Raw genomic sequence first — 18,779 nt, forward strand, 5'->3', positions numbered from 1 at the left:
TGCACCAGATGGCCATACCAAAATTTAGAAGATCAATCAACACACTCTCAAAGGGGGAAGACTGTAGTGTAGTGGTAATGTCATTGCACTAGTAACCCAGTAAACCCAGGCTAATGCTCTAGAGACATGGGTTCAAATCCCATCCCATTCTATTATAGCAGCTGGTGGAATTTAAATTCAATTAATCATAGCTGGAAGTGAAAGCTAGTCTCAGCAATAATCTATCTTCAATTGTTGTGAAAAAACACTATCTGGCTCACTAATGCCCTATAGAGAAGGAAATTTGCTGGTCTGGCCTAAATGTGACTCTAGACCCCCCACCTCCCCCATAATGTGGTTGATTCTTAACTGTCCTCTGAAATGGCTTAGTAAGCCATTCAGTTCAAGGCCAATTAGGGATAGGCAACAAATGCTAGCCTTGTCAGTGACACCCACATCTCATGGAAAAATTTAAAAAATACACAACATATATATTCTTGAAGGGGAAATATTTGCATAGGGGAGTGGGGCATATTTTCATAAGGGCCAGAACAGTCAGAATGAGCTGAATGGCCTCCTTCTCAGCTGTTTTATTTTATGATGCTCTGTAAAAAACCAAATCTACCCAATGCTGCCATCACACCTATCCATATAACCTAAATGCAGCAGCAAACCAACTCAAAATACTCAAGGAAAGACACCAATAAAGCCCTACAAATCCAGCTACATTGACTGGAAAGCTCAAATGCATCCAAATGTGCTACAAAACTCCACCTTTTACACTGTCAAATATAGCCAACCAATTCTAATATACATTGAAACCAATGAAATTAGCCCAATGACACCATTAAATTCAATATACAAAGGAAAAGACACTCAATACAAATCAGTCAGATACACTTAGCATATCAACATATGCCAGCGAAGCTACCAAAAATCTAGCCAAAAACATTAAAACCACTCAATACACCATCAGAACTCCTGTATATACCACAAGACTCACTCAAATAGGTTGAACAATATAACACCTCTTCAATATACCCAGATGTGCTTTCAAATCTATCCCAATACACCACCAAATACATCATTAACCTATTTAATTACCTAATCAGTCTATCCAATTACCCATTCCAATTAGTTCATCTAACCTATTCAGATACACAAACACATCTAAAAATGCTTCAATCCCAACCAAATACAGCATCAATGCCGAGACACCCACCCAATAATATATCATCAAGCACAACAAAATGTATTATCAAATCCATTCAAACACGTTCAATCCCATCTAAGTACATCAAGAATCAAATACAAGAACAAACCCCCAAAAACACACAAAAGAAACCTAAGCTCACCCAATCTACTAATCATAAAACCCATCTAAAGATAAACATACAAAACTCGCCAAAATATACCAAATACACCTAATTATACAAAATGAAACTAAAGTATTTCAAGTTCAACTAAATATACGGTGAATTCAACCAAATAACCTACTTAAAAACATCAAACCCAATAAAATATTGAACCAAACAAACCTACTCAACTTCACCAACCTCAGCCAAACACAACTTCAACCATCATTTCCACCAATTATATCACAAAGCTAAGCAATCATAACTTTTAATCCGACCAAACCCATTCAATTAAACTAGCAAACTTACCTAAAATTATTGTTAAGCCCAGCCAAATACATCATAAAATCCATCACCAATATACCTAAATATATTGAAGCCTGTGAAAATACTCATTCAAATATGTAATCAGCCTTAAAACTATCAACCCCAGACAAAATACATCATTCCCACCCCAAAAAATGATTCTGATAAATAAACAAACAGCCAAAAAGCCTCCAAATCCAACTGATCCAAATAAACAAGTAAAATGTGATTGATTTTAAGCAAGCGGGGCAACTATTTTAACATGGTAACACCTATTCAAATAAATATACTCCATAACTCCATGAAGGCAATGATAGAATTGAGTTCTAAATAGTTTCTGTTTAATTACTACTGCAAGTCTCACAGATATTAATTCAAAATAACATTATCGCAGGTCAATTTCTAAGTGAAAAATTAAAAAACAAAATGTAAAATTGGGACTCTTAAGGGTGGTAATCTCTGGGTTACTACTCAAACTGAAGCCTAAGTGACCTACAAGCAAATAGATCAGGAAAGTAATGCATGATGGAAGATTTGTGTCGAAAGGATGTGGTTGCATTTCATGGGACACTGGCAGTAGAACGGGGACAGGAAGGAGTTAGACATTGGGTAGGGCTTCACCTGATTCGGGCAGGTCCTAGTGGAAAGTATAATCAGGGCTGTAGAAAGGACTTTATAGCAACAAAGTAGTGGGGCGGGAATGGGGTATAATGTAGCATTAAGGAGGGGAGAGGATAAACATGATAGTAACACAGAAAATAAAAAGGAATGAGAGCAAAGGTCATACTATGAAAAGCGATAGACATAACTGAACTACTCTTGGTACAAGAAACATTATAAGATGTAACAACAAATGTCTGTTAAAAGCAGGAATAATAAAATAAGAACTTATTAAATTGCCTGTATAACAATGTGCAAAGCATCGGCAACAAAAAGTGTGACGTCAATAAGTGTGGCCAGACCATCATTAGAACATATGGGCAAGGTGAGGACAATTAACCAAACAAGATTTGTGTACATGAATGCTGGCTGGTGAAATTTTCAAGATTGAAATTGATAGGTTTCTTGTGAGGGAGGGTATGTGGACCATAGGCAGGTATAAATGGAGCTGAGGTAAATGATAAGATTGCATGGCGGAACAGGCTCACGCAGTGAATGACCTGCTGTAAACTGGAACAATTAACTGGTATGGAGAAATCTTCAGCAGCTTTGTGCAACACACCATAGCGCTCTTTCGCCACAATGTTATACTATCCTGTGGCTGAAATAGCATAGAGAGTTCTAGAAACTTTAGGTTTGTCTCCCCACCACCACCACCACCACCCCACCCACAACCGCCACCGCCCCCCCCCAACCCCCAACCAAATGTCAGCTAAATTTGCTTTATAAAACCTAATCTAATTTGGAAATGTGTACTTTATTGAGCTGTTTTTACTGATGGCATTCAATAGATGCCCAAGGCATCAGAATTGTGCTGAATGTGTACAGAAGCCAGCTGTCAGTTAGCAGTATAATAAAATCAATGCAATGTAGCTATTCGCACTCAAGCAACGCCTCAATTTTAAAACTCTCAGTCTTGTTTTCAAACGCCTCCAAGGCCTCACCATTCCTGGTCTCTCTGATCTCCTCCACCCTATAACCACTGAGATCTCTGCATTCCTCCAATTCAAGCCCCTTGTGCACCTCCAAATTTTATCATTCCAACAGTGGTGGTCTTCCCTTCCTATGATCTGAAAATCCCTCCATAAACCTCTCCACCTCTCTCTGCTTCTTTAAGACGCATCTTAAAATCTACAACTTTGAGCAAGTTTTTGGGTCATCTGTCCTAATATCTCCTCATGCGGATAGGTGTCAGATTTTGTTGGCTAATGCCCCTGTGAAACATCTTGGTACGCTTGACTATGTTTGATTATATAAATACATCCAATTGTTCAGGTTTGTTCTTCCAGCCATCTGATTCTGGTTGCATCTGAATTCCAACTTGGTTTGACCTCTACCTTGAACCCCAGAATACTTGGTGCAACAATTTCATCATATCATTTTACAACATATTCTGAGCTACTTCCACTCCTGAACTTATAAACAGGTTTGCACGGAATGAACCTTAAACTCTGTTTCAGGTGCAACCAAGATAGAGTCGGCCCATACATCAGATTCTAAATGCCAGTGAAAAATAAAGCTAAGTTACCACCAACCAGGGTGTCATTACCTCCTGGTAGGGTAGGTGCAAAGAAACTAGTTCCTCTAGTGGGGAAATTCAAAACAAGTTGAGGAGGGAGAGTCTTAAAATTAGAGCCACACCATTTGTGATTTAGCACTTCTTTACACAAAAGGGTTGTGGACATCTGGAACTCACTTCTCCCCAAAACACTAGGAATCCCCGGGCAATGACATTTTCAAAGGTTGTGATCAACAGATTTATTGTTAGACAAGAGTATTAAGGGATATGGAGCAATGGCATTGGAGTTGAGATACAAATCAGAAATAATCTAACAAAATGATGGAACAGACTCAAATGTTTGAATGGTCTGTGCCTGTTCCTATGTAACAGAAGGCTGATAATGGTTATGGGTAACAGTTCAAATAGTGGCAAGAAGTTATTCTTATTCCTCTGGCCAGGTCCAGTGAATGTGAAAATAATTAGTCCCACGGCCAAAATATTGGAAGACGGCTATGCCTAATCAATTAAAGTGATTTGAAAGATCAAACTGTTGCAGGAAGAAGGATGAAGTGCATATAAATAGAACTTCAAAACTGAAGATATATTAAAACCAAATTACCATTCTGTCTCATTGTACTCAGCATCAGTAGTATCTAATAACCAATTGAAAATTATTTCTTAGTGAACTATCTTATTTGTGATTTATAGTTAATTTCTTAGCATGCAATCAATACATGAAATTGATGTTGATTGAGGAATAAATATTGACCAGAAGAAGGGGGATAACTCCCTGCTCTTCTTTAAATTAGTGCCATAAGATCTTTTACATCCACCTGAGAGGGCAGAGGGGTCTCAGGTTAATACTTCATCCAAAAGACAGCGCTTCCCACAGTGCTGCATTTCCTCGGAGTTGCATCCTTGATTTTTGTGCTCAAGTCCTGGAGTGGACTTGAACCTACAACCTTCTGACTTAGAGCCAGAAGCGTCACAATATATCTATAATCTGTATGAAAGTAGGATAGTGGGAAGTTTTAAATAACAGCGATAAAAAGGCACATATTCTGCAGACTAATGACAGTACTTTCAGCTCAAAGAAAACCAATTCAGGGAGGCAGTTTTGCAAAAAGCCACCAAAGTTGAAATTAGCCCAACACCTGGAATCTCTTAACAAGTCTTAATAATGCACTTAGAAAATCATCGTTTGTTCAGACAAAGTCAACATTTACAAAAGGGAAATATGCGTTTGACAAATGTATTGGAGTTTTTTGAGGATGTAACTCATAAGGTAGATAAAGGGAAACCAGTGAATTTCCAAAAGGCATTAGATAAGGTGCCACACAAAAATTAATACACAAAGTAAGAGTTCATGGAATTGATGGTAATAGATTAACAATGATGGAGGATTGGTTAATGGACAGGGAGCAGAGAGTACAGATAAATAGGGCATGTTCAAGTTGGCAGGCTGTGACTAGTGGAATTTCACAAGGATCCATGCTGGGGCCTCAGTTATTTATAAACTATATTGAGGACCTGGTCAAAGAAACTGAGAGAACCTACCTAAGTTTGCTGATGATACAAAGCTATATGTGGGAATGTAAGTTGTGAGGAGGACACAAAACGATATAGGCAGGTTAAGTGACAACACAGTGGCAGATGAAGTATGATGTGGGGAAGTGTGAGGTTATTCACTTTGGCAGTAAGAGTAGAAAAGCAGAACATTTTTTAAAAGGTGTGGAGCTTGTAAATGTTGACATTTAGAGGGACTTGGTTGTATTTATACAAGGGACACAAAGTTAGCATGCAATTAAAGCATGCAATTAGGAAGGCAAATTGCATCTTGGCTTTTACCATAAAGCGATTGGAGCGCTAGAATAAGGAAGTCTTGCTACAATTGTACAGGACTTTGGTGAGACCACACCTGAAATATTGTGTGTAGTTTTGGTCTCCACAGTCAAAGAAGGATATACCGTATTTGGATTGGAGGCAGTGCTACAAAGGTTTACTAGATTGTTTCCTCAAATGAGAGGGTTGTCCTGTGGTGAGACTGAGTAAATTGGGCTTATGTTCTCATGAGTTTAGAAAAGTGAGAGATGATCACACTGAAACATACAAGTTCTGAAGGGGCTTGACAGGGTAGATACTGAGGTTGTTTCCATTGGCTGGGCAATCTAGAACACAAGGGTGTCATCACAGGATTCGGGGCACATTACTTAGGAGTGAGATGAGGAGAAATTTCTTCACTGGAAGGCTTACGAATCTTTGGAATTCTCTGCTCAGAGGGTTGGGGTCTCTCCACCATCGAGTATATTTAAGGCTAAGAAAACAGATTTTTGATTAATCAGGGAATCATAGGGAGTGGGCAGAAAAGTGAAGTTGAGGCCATTGATCAGCCATGATCACATTGAATGGCGCAGCAGCCTCAAGGGGCCATATGGTCTACTCCTGCTCCTATATCTTATGTTCAGATATTAAAATTTTTCAGTGTAAGCACACCATACTACACTGAAAATCATGGTAAGATGAGGGGAATGGCAGCCTGAAATGTCTACCAATCTATATTTTGCACAGTCTTCCCTTATGCTTTCATAGTTCAAACCTAGATCCACCTAGCCACCACCAGTTGTTGATTTACTTCATCTCTGCTGCACTTAACTTTGGCATTTTTTAAATTATTGTTTAATGGGATGTTGACATCAGAAATGATGTCAACATTTATTGCCTGTTCCAAATTGCCCTTGAGAATGTGGTGGTGAGCCATCTTCTTGAATACAACTGAGTGGCTTGCTAGGCTATTTCAGAGGGCAGTTAAGAGTCAACCACATTGCTGAGAGTCAGGAGTCATATGCAGGCTGGACCGGGTAAAGATGGACAGATTTCCTTCCCTAAAGTGAACCACATGGGTTTCATGGTCACCATTACTGAGACTAGCTTTTAATTCCAGGTTTAATAATTGAATTCAAATTCCCCCAGCTGCTGTAGTGGGATTTGAACCCATGTCCCCAGAGCATTCGCCTGGGCCTCTGGGTGATGTTACCATGATGCCGCTGTTTCCCCATCTTCTCCACTAAAGCTTTGGTCTGGATTTCTCACTTATAGAAGAAGAAAACTGCTGGGGGCTAACAAAAGGAAAACTGTACACCCAAAATTATGGCAGTGGCAACTGCACAGGGCTGGGACTGCAGTCTCTCATCTGAGCCTCATAGACTGAGACCCAGTCTCATAACCTAATTGAGCCTATCTCAAGATCTACTAACGTAGTTCTTAAAATATCATGAGATAGCTTTGGTAATAGACATATGTCAAAATGTATTTTAAGCCTGGCATTATAAAATACCATACAGATAAACACTGTGTCAATACAGCCTGATGTTTTGTTTTTGTGTTTTCAGTTTATTTTCCTCTTGTAATGGTTTGTTCAATGTCAGGTATAGCTTCTTCATATGAGAAACCTAGAGTCATGCCCAAGGTTGGGGCAACATTGCTCATTGGTTGGTGCTTTGTGCTGGAATGTATAACCTTCCTTACCAGCAAAACTGGAGTCAATGGGAACCAGGGAAAACTCTCCGCTAGTTGGAGTCATACCTAACACAAAGGAAGATGCAACAAAAACAAAAAAATCTGGAAAAACTCAGCAGGTCTGGCAGCATCTGTGGAGAGAGAAACAGAGTTAATGTTTCAAATCTGTATAACCCTTCTTCAGAGCTGAAGAAGGGTCATACAGACTCTGTTTCTCTCTCCACAGATGCTGCCAGACCTGCCGAGTTTTTCCAGATTATTTTGTTTTTGCTGCATCTTCCTTTGTGTTAGGTATGACTCCAACTGTCGAGCTTTCCCAGCATTTTCTGTTTTTGTTTCAGATTTCCAGCATCCGCAGTGTTTTGCTTTTAACAAAGGAAGATGGTTGTGGATGTTGGAGGTCAGTCATCTCAATCCCAGGACATCACTGGAGGAGTTCCCCAGGGTAGTGTCCCCGGCCCAACCATCTTCAGCTGCTTCATCAATGACCTTCCTTCTATCATAAGGTCAGAAGTGGGGATGTTCGCTGATGATTGGACAATGTTCACCACCACTTGTGACTCCTCAGATACTGAAGCAGTCCATGTCCAAATGCAGCAAGATCTGGACAACATCCAGGCTTGGGCTGACAAGTGGCAAGTAACATTTGCACCACACAAGTGCCAGGCAATGACCATCTCCAGCAAGAGAGAATCTAACCATCACCCCTGGATGTTCAATGGCATTACCATTGCAGAATCCCCTACTATCAACTTCCTGGGGGTTACCATTGACCAGAAACTGAACTGGACTAGCCATATAAATACTGTGGCTACAAGAGCAGGTCAGAGGCTAGGAATTGCACGACAAGTAACTCACCTCCTGACTCCCCAAAGCATGTCCATAATCTACAAAGCACAAGTCGGGAGTGTGATGGAGTACCCTCCTCTTGCCTGAATGAGTGCAGCTCCCACAACTCTTAAGAAGCTGGACACCATCCAGGAAAAGCAGCCCGCTTGATTGGCACCAAATCCACAAACATTCACTCCGTCCACCACCGACGCACAGTAGCAGAAGTGTGCACCATCTACAAGATGTACTGCAGAAACTCACCAAGGCTCCTTAGACAGCACCTTCCAAGCCCACGAACACTACCATCTAGAAGGATAAGGGCAACAGATTTGTGGGAACACCGCTTCCCCTCCAAGCCACTCACCATCCTGACTTGGAAATATATCGCCGTTCCTTCACTGTCACTGGGCCAGAATCCTGGAACTCCCTCCCTAACAGCACTGTGGGTGTACCTACACCACATGGACTGCAGCGGTTCAAGAAGGCAGCTCACCACCAGCTTCACAAGGGCAGTTAGGAATGGGCAATAAATGCTGGCGTAGTCAATGAAGCCCACATCTCTTGAATGAAAAAGAAAACTACTAAATGATTTTTTGAAGCATAATAAAATTCAACAAATTCACTAGAGCAATCCCCAAAGCAGTTGGGAAAAGTGATTTTAGCCTGAAATATTGTATTTGCATATGTATCTGTTGTCTGTGTGTATATGTCTGCGTATTTGTGAGCATATGTGCATGTAAATAGTAAACATTAGTAAATAGTAAATGTGCCTGTATATGTATGGGTGCGTGTGTATGTATGTGTGACACTGTGTGTGCCTGCCTTTGTATCTGTAGGTGTATATTTATGTGTGTGTGTGTGTGTGTGTGCGGGGGCGAGCGGAGGGTGCCGATTGTCTTTTGATTCACATTTGCCCACGAATCTCATTGGTTTTCATTTCCTAGTGGAAATTGGTTTCCTTTGGGAATTGGAGCCAAATCCAGCAAATGCCTTGTTTCTATTTATTTACAGTATGCTGAAAAAATGATTGTTTTTTTTTGTAACTCCCCCAACACGCCGCCCCCTTCGTATTACTCGTTAGCAGAGGGTGGGAGATCAGTTTGAATTCCAGTCTGAGTTACCGGGAGGGAGCAGCACGGGGATTTGCAGAAAGGCCGGGAAATCCCTCGCGGGAGGAAGATGTCGGGTTGGGGGGTGGGTGGTGGAATGGGATCAGGCTGGGTGGCGCCTATGTCTCACTGGGAGTCGGCACAAAGAGGGAACTTGGGAAGGGAGCCAGGCCGGATCCAGGACCAGCTCTGAGCATCAGAGGCTGGGTGGTGTGGGGAATATGTCACTGCAGGGACACTCCTGAACGATTCAAATACAAATGAAGCTTTCTGCTAACGCGGCTAAAAGGTGTCCCTGGGTCGGAATTCAAATTTTCTCCGTAAGATGGGCAAAGAGCGGGGTGGGGGTTTGGGGGGACGGGGTAGTGTACCCAATTGGATCGCTCTGTCAAAGACCCAGTAACAGGCCCAATGGACTGAATGGCCTTGTGGTACTCTATGATTGTAGAATATTACTTTCGTTATTACTCCATTATTAATTATCTGGTAGTTTTTTAAAATCCTGATTTGGAAAATGATTTGATATGGGGCGAGTTCTCATTAAAGTCTTTATTCGATTCTGTACCGAAAGCAGTTATTTTTCTTTTAAAATGGGAATAAACCCTGTTCTGGAAATTCTTCCTCGAAATCATGTTTAAAAAGTACATTTCCAGGAGGATGTGTTAGCTCCGACCTGTAACGGCGCTGACCAAACCTGGAGCTATGCGAGTTCCATCTCTCCCCTCCCACTGAAAGGAATAGATTTGAATTGGAATTTCGATATAAATGTTGCATTCTAAAATGACATTCGGTCAAATATTATCCTGGAATCTAAAATGCCAGGCATTACCCACCATTGACTCACGGTTTACTGTGTCTGTAGGGAAAGGGATGCCTCTGTCCAGCTATGGAAGTTTAATCCCAGTCACATTTAACACTAACTAACGACGATGTTATTGCTTTAGAAAATACATGTTAACGATTTAAGGTGTAGCCCGGTCCAAAAATGTTCGCAATAGCAGAATAAGTATGTGAATAGCTGAACGCCGGCAGTTTTCAGGGTGACAGGAGCTACCCCTGCTTCGGGCGGGCTGGTGGGCTGCGGTTGCTGAATATGAAATCTCTCACTTCATTAAAAACCATTTCGACGAGTGTGAGCCCAACCTCACACGGTGGAGCGCCTCCACCTGGTGAGCGCTCAATTCAAATGACACTTCTCAGGGGCTGGGGTTTTCACAGGGGCTAAAGATAGCTCGGGGCAAACAAATAAAAAAAAGGTTGGGGGGTGGTGTGGTGGGGTTGATTTCATCGAAATTGTCGCTTAGCAGTACGGAATTTGGATATTGCCGAGGAGACATTGCCAAAGTTGTTCCTCTTGCACTCGTCAGGACAAATGCAAGAATTGCAAATTTCAAAGGGTTACTGCAATTTTGTTGAGCCCAATGTCACAACATTTGCGAACGCTTGAAATTTGACATTCTTGTGTTTGTCCTGCTGAGTCCAGGACCAAAAACTTCGTCAATATCTCTCTCTCTCTCTTCAGAAATATTAATAGAAATTATTAGATTTCTTTTGTAAAAAGGGGATCTATTTCACCTTCTACCGTCCTGCTCGTGGCACGATAGAGCAATAATGGGGTTGTTGACTAGTCAAAGTAATCAATCTCTATCAATGAGTCTGTAGATCCAGGCAAATTCCAGTGCTAGGGAGCTTTGGGATCCATAGATCTAAAGTTACCTGTTCTTTCCAAGCAATGCTACATTCACCACACGTCTTGTCTCAAATTACTCATATATGCTATCCCCAAAATGTTATTTCTTAAAATAAATTGTCCCTTTAATAAATGCATGGTCTATTTAATTCATCAGAACAGATGGGAGTTGTTTAGGGAGCTTATCATTGTAGATTAACTCTGGGTAGGATAAGGATAAAGAGTAAAGCGATTTATATTTATAGTGGGGAAAATGGGACTAAGAATGGGACTTTATGGAATTATTAGTGAGCCAATTCCATTCCATAGAGAGACTCAAAAGGTTCCTCTTCGTGTACAGGAGAAACAAAGATACACGTGTACAGTGTCTTACTGTCCCGGGCTGGAGCTCGTTTAATGTGATGGAGGAACTGAATTTTCCAAATCCTTGGTCCAATTATCAGTAAATCAAATCGACCCTCACGCGGTCCAATGCCTTCTCTTGGGGATGGTTCTCTAATTCAACGTGGCCCCCGAATCTCCGGTTAAACAGGCCGGTGAAAGGCATTTCTTCGAGTCTTTTTTTAAAAAGCACCTAAAGAAGCCAATCGGGTAAATGGGACGGGAAGTGAGCGAGAGCGGGGTGTTTGGGCGTGAGCAGTTCTCAGGGAGTTCCTGATAAATACATGGAATGATGCTCCCATTTCAAACTCCCCAAACTAGCAAAGCCCAGCTGCCATTCTGTAACCCCCCTTCCCATCATGTCCAACATTCAAACTGGCTCACTTCAGCCGGGATTCCTCTCAGTCCTTTCATGAATTTAGAAGTTGCTGTGTATTTTTGTCATTCTAGGTGCCAGTGTTTCAGAGCAACACTGTCCCCCACCCTGCCCCGCGATTTATATTTATAATCCTGTCGGGGATTTATGCAGGTCTGCTATTCGAATTTCCACCGAAATGAGTTCTACCCGAGGGGCCAGTCAGTTCTAGGTAGTTTCTCCGTGTTTGACTCCTTTAACATATGACAGCAAGTTTTATCTTAAAAACTCCAAGTAAAATATAACTGTGATTTGGGGAGCAGGAGGGGGTGGGTTTGACTGAACGAATATCATTAGGAGGGAAATTGAAGATTCTCAGATTCGTTCGATGGAAGTCCGGCAAAAAGCTTTGTGTTTGTTTCTGTTAACGGGTGCTACGTTTCTGTTTGGGTGACACTTACTGGAATACAGCTTCAAGTTGCTCCGACATAACCTGTAACTTTTGCAAAACTGCATCACTCCTGGTTTCGTTACTCCCGGACTAACTTGAGTCTGTTACTCCTGCCCACCCTTGTATAGCTCAACCCTACTTGTCATTTCCGTACAACCTTGTTACTCTCCTATAACCTTCTTACAGGTCCATGGCCCCTTAATATTTGTTATTCCCGTAAAGCAGTTAGGCCTACCCTTATTTCTATATGATATACCCATAAAGCCATATTGCTTCAGTCTAATCCTGTTAATCGTGTACAATTCTATTACTCCTGCGTAATTTTGCTGAGCCCGCCTAGTCCCACTACTCCTGCCCGATTCTCCCCTTCCCCATGAACCTCTTTTCCGATTCGACATCACTGCGCTGTGCTTTGTTACTCCGCTTCCCCCTCCATTTCCCGGTTACCAGCTGCACCCCCATCTCTTTGACAGGCCTTTCACTAGTATATACACCAACACCAACACCGCCCCTCCCCTCCATCCCCCCCACCCCCCACCTCCCCTCCTCCAGGCCTTCTATTCTCAGTCCACAACTTTCACACCAAATAAACCATCATCGAATTGCACCAGCAATTCGGAATTCGCTCTGCAGTTACAATCACAGCCTAGCCGTGAAAATGAGCAGTTCCCACTACCCACTACCACGCCATCCCGACCCCTCCACTCCCTCCCTCACACCCCTCAGTCCTTTTTTCCCATTACAACCTGACGTTTAAATCTCTCGGTGTGTGCATGGCCCGATCCAGTGGTCCTGCCTGCTCCCCGTTCACATGAATAACGGTTTGGGATTACCTGGAGCAGGCGGGCGCGGGATGTGCCTGTCTCGGGGCACGCTGATAAGGTGCAGCCTATTCAAGTTATATTCCCTGTTTGCAACTCTCGGAATTAGACTGGTTCAGCTCCTGGCTTGTCCACTGTGCGGTTAAACGAAAAGGCCGTTAATCTTTTTTTTAAAGTGTCGAGTTTCTGGTTACCCTAATGGTTTCTGGACGGGAAAGCTGACTGTCAACTATCAATATACACAATGCGGAGGTAAGCAATGACTGGGACCCAAAACAACAGCATCTCTTTTTACACTTCTCTACATCCAGTATCCTACATCTTACCAAAGTTTATACACTCAGAACCTTTTATAACTCATAAACTGAAAACCCTCATATCATCATCTATACAACCAATATCCTACAATTCTCTATACACCCAGCATCCTATACAATTCTCTATACACCCAGCGTCATATACAATTCTCTATACACCCAGCATCCTATACAATTCTCTATACACCCAGCGTCATATACAATTCTCTATACACCCAGCATCATATACAATTCTCTATACACCCAGCATCATATACAATTAATTCCCTATACACCTAACATCGTATACAAATCTCTGTGCACCCAGCGTCATATACAAATCTCTATACACTCAGCATCGTATACAAATTTATATGCACTCAACATCATATACAAATCTCCATACACTCGGCACCATATACAAATCTCTGTACACAGCACCGTATACAAATCTCTACACACTCAGCATCATATACAAAACTCTGTACACTCTGCAGTATACAGTCCAAATATATTATACAACCCAAAATATACATCTTCTTGCATAGGATGTTTGGATGTATAGCCCAGTAAAAGTCTATACTCTCATCTGTGTCTTTCCCAGTACAAAGTTTCATGCATCTCTAACCTCTCCCCATGCCCATTTCTATTGGTTGTTCGTTCCTCAATGTGTTGAGCACAAAATCCACATGCTCAGCTACATATCCCCTCCTGGTCTCATTCTGTCTGCCTCTGTGCATATAAAATACTGGAAGATGATGAGTGGAGGACAGGGAATTCAGCATACAATATGTATGATTTTGTACGAGTGCTGGTTCTATACGGTTATACCGGCTGCGTGTGGCTCAGTGGGTCCGGGAATATGTAGAATGTAAACTGCATTCGGGTTAGGGTTAGGATTTGTATATTATTTTGACCTTCTGCTGTTATGTCCTCCAGCCCTCCTGCCACTTCACGTCCACCTTGTGTGTTCCTGCGCCGATGTCCATCCTGCTCTCGGTGTCAGAGACTAGTGCCGCCACTGGACCTCTCACTAAACCCCTTCTCATCGCAATCTATCTTCAGAGGCGTCTTCCGCTTCACCTTTGGTCACCTGCTGTCGTGTTCCCTTCCATCCTGATTCGGTCCAACACCCCAACTGCGAAGTTTCTCGAGACGTTTTGCTTGTCTTAAGCTGACAAGTTATTGTATGCACTCGGTATCTTATACCTTCATAATTATCCAGCATCTCATATAACCCTACACAACTAGTATTCTTTATACACTCACCAGCTGATACAACTCATCAGTGCAAACAATGTACTTGCTTATACCATCCTGCGCGTTCCCCTACACAATGCTACGCTCTCTATCGTGCACAATACATCAACTCCACACCACAGAATCTATCTACCCTACACAATTAAACGCTCTACAGAAAATACATATGCTTGCCATTATGCACAAGGAATGCAGTTGTCCTATCCAAAACTGCAGTTACCATCAGTTACAGTGTGCACACTGGTCTGCTATTAAGCCAAAAGGTACAGTCACTGGACCAGATGAGAGAGAACACGCTTGCCCCTCATTTTTTCCCCCAATAACTTGTCTCTCCCAGTCCCATGCCCCGGAATTGTCGAATATTCTGTGCAATACTTTGTACCTCTGCTGTATCCTATACAATCCTGACTAATCTCGCACGTCCTTAGAGTTGTGTCCACTTCACGTATACCCTACTTCCTAACCTATCGTGAATCCAATCACAACCCTATACACTCAATTCCGTGTGTATCCACAACCTATACTCCTTCGCTCTTAGATGATTTTTATATTATCCCGCAACTCCATATACCCTGCATCATACACCATCACTGTCTTAGACAACAGCAGTCAAAATAACATACACTCCATAGTTTGCATTCTACATATTCCTGGACTTCTTAAGTCATCTAGTATTAACCATATGGAACCAGCACCCTGTAAAATCTTATATATCATTTGCTGAATGCTCTTAAATTTTCAACCTCTACTCACCGTCTTACAATATTTTATATGTATCCTATATATGTATATCATACATCCCATACAATCCATCGAACAGCATACAATTTAAGCATTTGTATCTAATGGAGCTTACATTCTGTATGTTATACTGTGGCATAAAGGTACTTTACACACAAGTATACACTATTATTGATCATTCTATAAAAACATGCCGATCATGTATTCTGTGCAACTTTCTATATTTAATGTATTACGTACAGCGCTAACACCCAGCATCTTGCTTACTTTGATGCCGGCTTTACAGTATGATATTCGCTCTCACCTCCAGATTTCTATACATTGTTATGAACAATACATGTATTGTATACAACAAAGCAATGATGTATACTGTTGATCCAAACTTCGGCCTGTAGTCAATGCAATGAATACATCGTGCGCCAATGCAATCCTATATACTCTGCATACAAAACAAGTCTATATGTCCAACTCCCCATATAATTCTGTAGTCAGTCTTACCATCCTGGAAGTCAAATTCCTAGACCAGTTTATAAAGCCAGCACCCTGTATAACACACAAATTCCTACAAATCCTGTTATCATGTGCAATCCTTTACACGCTTTAATATATACAGCATCCCAAGCACCATGCACCCTCCATAATCTCTTACATGCCATATCCCATACTGTCCTGTGAAATAGCATTAAATGCAATCCCGCGCGTGTATCTAAGCGAATCCTGCACATTTAGATCTCAGACAACGGAAAATATCATCTGCGATCAACGGCTGGTGTTCCTCCAGGCTTCACAATCCGAAATCAAACGAGAACGTGGCGGCCCGCCAGGAACGAAAGCTGAAAGTACAATCCATACTTCTAGATGTGTGGTGTGTGCTGATAGTTTCCACTTGTATTTTATACCGAGTGGAGCCGGAGTCCTGCAACACCCATCATTGAATTCTGAATTGAACCAGAAGCTCCAGATAGTTACCCCCAGTTCAAACCCCGCAGAATACAGACAGTAACGCCAGTGATTCTCCCCAACTTAAAATCAAGGCTCCAGTATGGTCCAACTTTTAATTTAGTTACTGCCACACAGCGCTAATTTACAGCCACCCTCTCGAAACACCAACGTTTAATCTCTAACCGCATTGTAGGACTCACGCGTTACACCCATACCACTGCTGAACGAGATAATAAGACAATTTACAAAACCCATCAGTGCATTTAGTGCAACCTTCTGTTCGCTAGCTCAAGATTTGAGAAACGGAGGCTTGCGTGTACAGCTTGGGTCTGGCAAGTAAATAAAAACTCTCCCATTGCATGGTCTAAAATCGTAAAGAAAAGTAAATGTGTACTGATCATCCTGTGTAATAGGTAAGTATTATTTGATACATGTACCATGATTTTATATATACTGCTGCATTTTACACAGAGAGATTAAATCTATCAACACACAGGTGTGTTGTTATAATAATATTTATTTATAGGCAAAATCCTTGAGTTATAACAACACTAGTGTTTGGAAGCGGACTCCCCGCTCAAATTGAGCAACGGGATACCGTCCCTCTTAAACCGGGGACGAGGGCTAAGGCATTATACTGTAAACGCTAGATGTTTCCTTTTCAAATTCCAATGCATTAACAAGCAAACAAAAAAACAACTGTTTAGTACAGCCCGCAGATTTAACCAAGATTAATATGCACCTGCGGATGCACAATTACATAGAACTAAAAACGTAGCATTTTCAAAGTTTTGACCAGGGTTTGGATTAAAATTGTCAGGTTTCAAACAGTACATTAGATATTTCCAGTTCAAAATTTACAACATTTCCGATTCATCGGATGTAATATTCTAATTTACATTTCTTTTTTAAAGCCTCTATGTAAATCTTTTCTCTTTACAGCAACACATCTATCAACTTTACCATTGTACCGAGCATGTCCCAACATTAGAACTGGGTGCAACATAATGATAACCACGCTAAAAGATGCATTTGAACAGTACGGAAATGATAGAAAACACTGACTCCACAATACAAAGCGGTCTCATCAGGAAAATGCAAGCGAACATTTAGTAGTATTTGTGATTCCATGTTTAGTCTGGCTGTGGTGTTAATATCCCATACAATCATTTTACTAATATTATAAAGTTCAACGACTCTACATGGTATCTGCTAAAATCGAATATATATTCACCGAAATGTCTGTTGAAACGAAAACATCCGGGCTGACTAAAAAAAAAAGTTTGTTGTAGAATTGAAACATGATCGGCCAACGTTTCCGGTTTATAATTAAAACGTAGTGGTGGAAATTTAAAGTAAATAATTTTCACTTTTAATTGTTCTAAAATCTCTGCACATTCGATGTATTTCAAGGTAACAATTTCTTGAAAATAGCGAGTCATTAAATTTGGGTCCTCTGAGATTCTTACTCTGATTCCAATAACATCTGTTTAGTAAATTAAGCTACTGGGTGATTTCTGCCCCCAAATCAGTTTAGGTATATCTGAAATGGAGCAGGCGGACTCTCTGTCTCTCTCTCTCTCTCTCACCTGAACTGACTTCCTGACTGGTCTCCAGGTGGATTGCGCCTCGGCGTAGGGGTTGCAGGTGAGCGGGAGGAGCTGCGTGGACCCCCGGGTGCTCCGACAACACGTCCAGGAAGGTAGATTGCCCGTAAAAGGCCGGCAGGCCGGCGGCTCCGACCAGCCCCACCCCAGCGGGTGTCAACACCGTCCTTGCCGCCACCAGGTGAGCCGTGGCCGGCAGGGAATCGGAGATCATCCGCGTCGGCGCGGGCGGGTCTTTATTCAGTCCAAGAATTTCCTGAATCCCAAAACCCGTGCACCTCGACGTATTCCCGGAGCCAGAAATGCCTTTTGACCGCTCGTTACCTATCAGATTCTGGGAAATCGAAATAGTTTTGGACTTGCTAAAATTCGCTGAAATCATTTCCTCTTTCCCCGTCATTTTGGCAAGTCGTTCAGCCTGGGGTTTAATTTTGTCTGGCCCCCCCCTCCCTCCCTCCCTCCCTCCCCTCGCCACTGGTCCCAAGTGCACTGTCCAATGTGCAATGCTCCGATCCCTTTAGAAATTCCCTATTTATTTAACGGGACAAACCCATCGGAGGCAACAACATCAGCGACCAATCAGCAGGACGGGATCAATTAGGAATCCAGGAATACTCTCCCTCCCTCTCTCCTGGGCAGAGAACCCGCTTTCACTCAATCTGTTTCATTTCACCATAAGGAAACCTCTCCATCTCTCTCCAATCATAAATCTCTGCCTTTGAGTTTCTGTTCGGGGGGTGGGGGGGGGGGCGGTATGGGTGGATGAAAGAAAATGACAATGTCCCCGTTTCTTTCCTCTCTTCCCCTTAAGTTCCCAGGCGCGTTTGGTCGTGCTGAGAATTTTCTTCTAAGGGGGGGGGGGTAAAAAATAAACAAAAATTTGCAACATCCCGATCGATATTTCAAGCACTTGGTTTGTTTGTTTGGTTATCAGCCTGACAGGAATGCAAACAAGCTATGTGTGTGTGTGTGTGTGTG

At 42.0% G+C, this 18,779-nt stretch overlaps 1 protein-coding gene across 1 annotated transcript in view; it reads right to left on the reverse strand.

Moving 5' to 3' along the window:
* The window catches only part of vsx2 (visual system homeobox 2), a 44,990-nt gene extending 26,789 nt beyond the window's left edge, over positions 1 to 18,201 (reverse strand). The window contains exon 1 of the mRNA XM_041214218.1: positions 17,784 to 18,201. Within this exon, the coding sequence (XP_041070152.1) occupies positions 17,784 to 18,201 (418 nt within the window). The remainder of the gene's footprint in view (positions 1 to 17,783) is intronic.
* Positions 18,202 to 18,779: the final 578 nt, after the last annotated feature.

The sequence above is a fragment of the Carcharodon carcharias genome, chromosome 20 (genome assembly GCF_017639515.1).
Source record: "Carcharodon carcharias isolate sCarCar2 chromosome 20, sCarCar2.pri, whole genome shotgun sequence".
Taxonomy (NCBI): Eukaryota; Metazoa; Chordata; class Chondrichthyes; order Lamniformes; family Lamnidae; genus Carcharodon; species Carcharodon carcharias.